The sequence below is a fragment of the Cibotium barometz genome, chromosome 18, assembly GCF_041138505.1.
Source record: "Cibotium barometz isolate CiBa-2024 chromosome 18, ASM4113850v1, whole genome shotgun sequence".
Lineage (NCBI taxonomy): Eukaryota > Viridiplantae > Streptophyta > Polypodiopsida > Cyatheales > Cibotiaceae > Cibotium > Cibotium barometz.
This window is the reverse complement of record NC_141063.1, coordinates 35,634,958-35,642,984: the sequence shown is the minus strand read 5'-3', so window position 1 is coordinate 35,642,984 and position 8,027 is coordinate 35,634,958. Positions and strand designations below refer to the sequence as shown.

The 8,027-nt window shown below is 43.3% G+C and overlaps 1 protein-coding gene across 3 annotated transcripts; it reads left to right on the top strand.

Moving 5' to 3' along the window:
• The first annotated feature begins 241 nt into the window (after positions 1-241).
• LOC147629257 (protein yippee-like At5g53940) lies at positions 242-7,181 on the top strand. 3 transcript variants are annotated; one of them, XM_086812519.1, is made up of 7 exons: positions 242-494; positions 661-736; positions 2,454-2,592; positions 5,155-5,198; positions 6,403-6,511; positions 6,649-6,704; positions 6,843-7,181. In XM_086812519.1, the coding sequence occupies exons 3-7, from the start codon at positions 2,497-2,499 to the stop codon at positions 6,904-6,906; spliced, it is 369 nt and encodes a 122-aa protein (XP_086668645.1). In that variant the 5' UTR covers positions 242-494; positions 661-736; positions 2,454-2,496; the 3' UTR covers positions 6,907-7,181. The 3 variants fall into 3 exon arrangements, with proteins under 3 accessions (XP_086668645.1, XP_086668646.1, XP_086668644.1); XM_086812520.1 differs by lacking the exon at positions 661-736 and having other exon boundaries at positions 6,649-6,740; XM_086812518.1 differs by lacking the exon at positions 661-736 and having other exon boundaries at positions 243-494.
• The last annotated feature ends 846 nt before the right edge of the window (positions 7,182-8,027 follow it).

The following is an 8,027-nucleotide window of genomic DNA, read 5'->3' as shown; positions in this document are numbered from 1 at the left end:
TTTCCCCTTTAGGTGATGCCGCTGAGGAAGCACCGTGAGGCTTGAATCTAAGACCGCTTGGTCCTAGACAAACACCTTTACCACTTGAGCTATCACCTCACACTCTTACCCGCCACTCAACCATGCCTTACCCAACCTCCGAACTAATATCCTACACTCCCATGGGTTTTGGCACCTATTTATTATAATATGAATGATTACTGTTGGATTATTATATTAACAAACTAATGGGGATGAAAGGAGGTACATATCTCACGTGTCCAAAAACTCTCGGTTTCGGCTCTACGGAATTGGAGGAGATCCAGACACGGAGAGCTCACCTTCGATTTCTCTTTGCCCTATGGACCAAACAGGACACTGTGGATGAAGCTTCGTGGAACCTCCCAAGGATCCGCCGAAATCCTGTCTTTCCGAGATCCAGCGAGTCTTGTGGATCCCACACAATCTAACATGATCTGGCAGTACATTCCATTCAGAGGCTGCAAGCAATAAAGGTGTGATTTTTCTCTCTCCACTCATCGGCCTTGATTCACCTTCTAGCCACAAGATTCTCAATGCACTTCAATTTTGCTCCGTGGAATGCGTTTGTTGTAGGCTTGTAAGATTCATAATTTGTAATTATATCTTGTATTAAGGATCACCACACTTCTAATTATGCAGGTGCGTGTGTGAGAGAGAAGAAATAAAGATATATTAACGTCTTCAAAAGACCCAGATGGTCTATTAGACCAAAAAGGTAGTGCAATGTATACATGATATGAAGAATACTGAACCATGGAAAAGAAAAACTGTATCCTACATGATGAATATATGTGGTCATACGGTGATACCATCCTCCTCTAGAAAAGAGCGCAAAGCAACCATAGCAACTATGGGAGCTCACCATGTCATCGAAGGATATCTTGGATCTGCAGCTCCTGGGTGAAGGGACTAGGCCTTTGATATCTGGGGCGTCTTGCTCTTATTAGGATTGTGCTCGCACACTAGTGACACCGTGTGTATGTGGGGCGAGAGGATCGTGCGTCTGTATGTCGTGGTCCTGGCTGTGGGGAGAGAGAGAGAGAGAGAGAGAGAGAGAGAGAGAGAGAGAGAGAGAGAGAGAGAGAGGAGGGGGAATGAAATGAAAATGTATTATTTTCCTTGTAGGGCAAAAAATGGCCTTTGGGACCTTTGGCAGCAACCAAACTATACACAAGTGGTCTCTGTTCAGTGTCCACAAAGGAGGAGAACAATGTTAAACAAATATGAGATGCCCCAATGTCTAGACATAGGCATGGAGAATCACGTCAAAAGGCTTGGAGCTTAGTCCTCGATTAGTTGGAAATTTAGGTGATCCATGAGGTATTATGGGTGATCTATAGAGTGGGTACCAAGGGTTATACAAGTTCCTTTGCTGACCTAGAGAAGCTAGTGCAAGTTGTTACATCCTGTAAGAGTTGGGAGAATTGTGTCCTAATGATTGAGTAGACAAGGCATTTGAGGTGATGCGAGGGTGCCCCACGTGGACATTTTACATAATTAGTGGATGGGCACTATGAACTTTGTGAGCCTTTGTCCAAAGACATGTCGTGAGGCACTATTTAGGTCTTAGGGTCAAGTTAGTGTCAAGTCCTATGTGCAAGTCCTGCATATGTCAGATGTAACCCACTTGCAAGCTTCAATGATGTACGGCTGTTGCTGTTTGTGGACACTTATTAGGACGAGATCCCCAAAGCATTGGAAGTATTTCTTGTATTGGCGTGAGTTCACGTCACGGTTCACATGGACCATCAAGCACTTGAGTGGCTTCAAACCTTGCAAAGTGCTCCACCAAGCTCCCTAGAGAGAGCTTTTTCAGTGGTTTGTGGGGATGATGATAGAGTATATTCAAGGGAAGTCTAACCTAGTTGCAGATGCTCTTAGTAGGAAAGGTTTTACTTCATCTAGTTCCACCATTTACGCTACTTTAATTGGCCTTGAGGGGCTTGGTCTTTACGATATGTAGCACAAATACGCGGAGTCCAAAGAATTCGGTATGCAATGGGCACATGTGCTTGAGGTCATTGGGCCATGTCATTTCAAAGTGCACGATGGTTGGTACTTGTACGAAGACCGCCTTTGTGTACGTAAGTCTGATAGGACTGCACTTCTCCATGACATGCATGATGACATTGCTCGTGGTCATCCAAGCATGAACAACACGTTGGAGAAACTTGAGCGGCATTTTTATCAGCAAAAAATGTGGAGGGATGTTTTCACATGTCACCATTTTATGGTTTGCCAAAAGGTTAAGGTACCCATGGTAAGTAAGGAGGGCTATTATAGCCTTTGCCAATTACGGGCCTCCCTCCTAGTCCAAGCAAAAGGTATATGACTTGCTTAACTATCATAGATAGATTTTGTAAGACTTGTGCTTTCTACATGTACTAGGTACCCTTTTTCAACAGCTTAATCAAAATTTGGCACATTTGCAGACTGCCCATTTCAAGGGTTTTGTAGAAGGGGAAGAAGAGGAACATGGGTCGGCTGTATCTGACAAAGCTAGATGGGGCTTATTACGCGTGCCGTCTTTGCCATACCCATCTTGCCAACATTGAAGAGTTGATGTCCAAGGTAAGGCCCATGCTCATTGGAAATCCTTTAATTTTTTTTGAAATTTAAGCTGCTCAATTGGTTTTTGCTCTCCTGCAGTAATACTATGTTTTTTGGGTGCATTTTAATCAAAGATTGAGGCTTGTTATGGGAGGTTGCTTGCATAGCATGGTAAGACTTGTTATGATTACATTGTGCAGGGAATCAAGGGATGTGCTATTAAGCATATCTGCAACTAAGCAAGCTGCATTTGCATGCTATTTTCTTAGATTGTATGTTACCTTAATCTATGCTATACATATGTATTATGATAACATGTTACCTTACCATGTTTTTTGAGACCCCAAATTTTATATGGATCGTTGGATCTGTCGAGATTATTAATGATGGTTGGATTGTTATCGAGTTTACTAAGGGCTTTTGCTCTGTGCTTTTTCCAACACACTAGCTGCTTCTTGTGTCACAAGCCAGACATGGCTTAACATTTAAAGAATTACATGTCATCTGTCCTCAATCAGCGCAAACAGCATGGTGGAAGATTTGCTGATGTGGTAGCCTTTCATCCCCCCTGGCTGTGAAAATTCTCATTATACAACAAAGGTTTTATTGCATTTTACTTTCGTCTCCTCCTCCATTGATATGGTCCCCCTTTTAGTTGCATGAGTCTAGGAGGTGACTGTGAAGGTGAACCATAAGAGATGTAAGGTATGATGATGATGGTGAGTCTAGGGAATGCCTTCTTATATGTAGGAACCGAAAGAGATGCTAGAGATATTTGTGATGGTGATTCTCGAATCTCCAGCAATCACAAAGGATCTAGTCTCTAGAGATGATGATGGTGAGCTGTCTAAAAACAGACTGTTGCTGGTAGTTGATGTGCCGTTTCTTGAATCACACATGATGGGGTGCACCCTGACTTGAAGCATGTACACTGGTTATTTGTTGTTTCACCGTTTGAATCACGCATGATGGGATGCACTTGTTATTTGTTGTTTCACCTTTTGAGAGGAGAAAGTCTCTGTCAAGAACTGTGAGTGGTAGATGTATAGATTCTAAAGTGAGTGACTGGTGGGAAGCTGAAGCTGATTTGAGGGGTGGAAGAATTTAGTTTCCACTTGATAAACATTTGTGTTTTGAGGAGTTGCTGTTGCTTGTTAGCTGTTGTAGATGCAGACATGCTCAAAGTCAGCTGAAAAGGAATAACAGACTGTGGATTGTGATCCAGTTTCAGGATGGCTTGAGTAACATGGTTGACCATGGACCTTGCTTGCATTGTGGGGAAGTCCCTATGTAGACTCCTGTGATCGTGTTATCATGGTATGCAATTAGTACCACAATTCTGTCTCCAGCATTTACATGGGTAATCACAACTAGGTCAACCTAGTCTGGTCCAACTTGTCACCACATTGGTAGTGGATGCACTTGAGATTCCTGTGTGTGGGTTGGAAGTGTCTTGCCTGCAATGGTGCTCTTGCTGTCTCAAAAGTCTTGGATGAATGTCCACCACTCTGACTACCTTAACTATACGTACACCAACAGTGTCTCTATAGCATCCATTGATGAACATCATGACGTTGTCTTCAGTATTAGTGTGAAGCACCATCATGCCTTCCATTTACTGGATTGGGCTGCTCTGCAGTAATATATTTCCTACACTGTTGCCAGTTGGATTGGCGTGTTGAGGATTATGGCTGCTATCCTGATTCCTTTGCAGCCAAGTTAAGCTATTCAATTGGACACAGCACCTTCCACTGACTTACTGGTTTCACTTCCCTTGCATAAGTTGCAGCAAGGGTGTACAAATCTCTGTATCTTTGCCCTAAACAAGTCCACGATACACAATTAAGAAAATTCAAAGGCTCACCATTACTTATCTTGTACAGCACATTGGATCCCTTGATAATACATTTCGCAGTTGCTGCTCTCGTCCTAGTAGCTATGGTCCCTTGCAGAACTTCAGTCTGAGGGGGAGAGCTGAGAGCTCACACTTCTCACATTTTTGTTTTCCAAAGTGCCAATTAGCTCCAAGCCAGAGGGTCAGAGGATGAAGGGGCACCAGAAGGACTCAAAACTTGGGTATGGCTGGAGAAGCCTTGACCACAAGCCATCCTCATCCTGACATGTAGGCAACTTGCACCTCTAGAAGCCCACACAGGATAAGCATTACCTGACATCCTGACATGTAGGCAACTTGCATCTCTAGAAGCCCGTACACTCCTTTGTCTAACAGAGGAAACTAGTCCTTCCCAAACATCACCCAAAAGCATGCTGCTGCCCAAGATCAGTCCCCAAGCATGCCAAGGCAAGCACAAATCGTGGATGTTCCCTTGAGTGGAGGATTTATCATTCTGATTTTTGGAAGACAAGATTCTCAGCTGCCGAAACACAGGAGCTCATGGCCGCAGCTCACAAATTTGGCATTATCAAGGTTTAGTGTATGTTTGTGTACAAAAGGCTGTCTGAAAGTTTTTATCGCACAGCATCAAGTGCGATGTGTCTTGTTCCCTTGGAGGGTACGAACATTCTTTTCATGGAGGAGGGTTAAGTTGCTCAACTTTTGACAATGATCTTGTTTTTGTCCAGACCTTTCATTGCAGACATGGGAAAGCTTATCTTTTCAACACCGTGTAAGTTTCCTCTTGTGGTTTTGTTGCATTCTTGATTTTGCTTGATTCAATATAATGGTTTTGTCATGTTAAGACTTTCATTTGATGGATAATTGCTAGTACGTTTTAAATGACATGGGAAAAAGCAAACTAGTCGGAAGCATGATTCTATTATCTCATCCAGTAAAAGGTTAAATCAGGGAATCTTTTTAACCTGAAGTTTTGTGGTTTGGGTTGGATAAAAGCATAAGGCAGCCATAGGTAGAGGTGTGAAGAAAGGCGGAGAGCATGAAAGTATGGAAAGCCAGAGCGGTGTGCTGGGAAACTAGCAAGAGAAATTGTTGGCAGAGGAAACAGTAGGAATTACAACAAACAGCACAAGCTTATAATGTCAGTGGCAGATAGTTGACAAGCTTTGCAGGTGGATGAGACAGGCTCCACAACCCTTGTTTTTTTAACAATTTACATCCCAATTTACTGGGATTCTGCAAAGTTTTGCAAATTTTTTTGCTTAAAGAAACATAGAACATCTCCAGGCGCACTTTCTTTTTAGACCAAACGAGTAAAATAAAGGTAGAAGGAGAAACTAACTCCCTTTGGCAAGCATGGTCATGCTGAGGCCTACTCTCATGAATCCAATCCATTGGCATGTCAAAGATAGGGCAATCAAATGCATGGGAGCTGTAGGGGACAGGCAGGCAGTCGGTACAGAGATGGGTGAGCTGCCCATCCCAGCTCCATCCAAGCTGGCTGCCATGTACTGTGCGCCATGAGGGAAATCATGGATGAGCTTGACAGTTGGGTGCTGGTTGGCCAACGATTGGCGAGCTTGTCCTGGATTTGTGAGTGACAGCATGGAGCACTACAATGCTGCAGTTTGGCAGGCAGGGTGCACTCCAGAGGGGCCTGAACCTGTAACCAGGCAGGCTGCCTTAACCGTAGAGATCCTGCAAAGGCCCTGCCTTTCTGTCAAGCGTAAGGGTGCCTGTGTTCTGGCCGTATAAGAACAGTTGGAGCCTGGTTGTGCATGCAGTGTGACAAAAGCACACTAATTCTGTGCTTATTGGTACAGGCAGAGCCTGGTTGTGCATGCAGCCTGACATGAGCATGGCAATTCCATGCAATGTGTGGAAAACATGACATTATTTTCAAATTTTCTGGATGGGCTTTCATTATGCTTGATTTGACTTGCTGAACATGGTATGAATCTTGCAATGGTTTGCAGAGTGAATGTGACAGTAGGAGAGAATGAAGAACGGATGATGACAACAGGGATGCATGTGGTTGCAGACATCTATTGCATTTGCTGTCATCAGAATGTAGGATGGAAATATGTACGCATCTTCTCTGCTAATTAGATTTTGACTTTAGGAATCAGACTGGGTGCCGTTTAGGTTGTAATATTCTTTAAGTCATACCAAAGAAATTTATTTTTAGGTTTCTGATCTTAGATTTCATTAAATTTTGACAGGAAGCTGCATATGAAGAAACCCAGAAGTACAAGGAAGGGAAATTCATACTGGAAAGGTGAACTCTTTTGCATTGTCCTAGGAAGAGCAGCGGGTAGGTGTCAGGCGTGCATGATTTATATGAATGTGAAACCATCGCAAGCATGCTTACCAGTTGTGTTGTTTTGTGTATTGTTTTGGGTCTGCCCTCATACAGAGCAAGGATTGATGGGGAGCGCAAAGAAGCTAATCCCATAAGCAGTGATGCAGACGATGCCTAAGCTTTGTGGGGGCATCTGGTTGCTTCGCTGTTCACAATCCTCATTGATTGCATACACTGCTCTTTTTTTTGGGTAAAAAGATGCTATATAATTCAAGGGTTTCTCGTAGTATAATCTGTCATATTTCCAGGCAGGAATCAATTGTATATATTGGTATGCTGATTATAACTACTCTTGCATCTCAACCATTAAGTATATAGTGAGAAACTCTTGACCTTTTTGGGTGTGTGTGGCATAACTCATTAGTAATGTGTTTTATTAAAGTGTGTTACTGGTATGGGATCTGGATTAGTTTTGATTGTATCATAGCTCCTTATGTTCGTATGATGTGTTGTGAGGGTTTATTTGTGGTGGTTTTATTTTTCTGACTTTTAAAAGAGTCTCACAAGCACTGCGTCATGGGTATGCCTCTTGCCCAAGAAGGTTATGTGCAGATGCTCACCCTTGGTTGTTTTGATGACTTGGTGTGTTCAGAGCCAAGCCAGTATTTGTGAATTCCGTTTGTATGTGAGGCCTAGAAGGCCTGGATATGGGCTAAGGGAAGATGGATCTAGAGCAGAAATCGTTTTTGGCTCCCATGTCAGTTGGGCTGGTAACATTGAGTCCATGAGGATACTGAGTCATGGAAAAAACTGAACGAAAGAAACTAGCTGACAATGTTATGAGGATACTGAGTCATGGAAAAAACTGAACGAAAGAAACTAACTGAACGAAAGAAACTAGCTGACAATGTTATGAGAGCCAGATGGCTGATATAATCTGTCATTGTGTGGGGATGAACGGGAGACAGTGTAGCAAGACTCAGCTAATGTTGATATCCTCCTCCAACATAGATTGGAAGGCGGTGGCAACATCTCTCGCCTGGGATGGGAGCTCTCCATGTTGTTGAAGAATTCCTGGATCTGCAGCTGATGGGCATGCTCGGGGTTGGGTCATCTGGCCCTCAGAATGGATCTAGCCCTCTCTCTGGTGACCCCTTGGCATTGCCTCTATCCAGACTTCTGAAAGGGACAGGGAAGGGGGTCTTGTATAAGTCAATCAAATACAGATTGGTTTGGACAAAGGGACTGTATGAGTATTCGGCAAAGTTAATGACAAAAGCGTTTCTCTGTTCAAGTCCA

Coding starts and splice junctions, on each gene's coding strand:
- LOC147629257 (XM_086812519.1), top strand. CDS start 2,497: ATGGGTCGGCTGTATCTGACAAAGCTAGATGGGGCTTATTACGCGTGC. Junction 2,593..5,154: donor TTGAAGAGTTGATGTCCAAG/GTAAGGCCCATG, acceptor GTTTTTGTCCAG/ACCTTTCATTGCAGACATGG. Junction 6,705..6,842: donor GGGAAATTCATACTGGAAAG/GTGAACTCTTTT, acceptor GCCCTCATACAG/AGCAAGGATTGATGGGGAGC.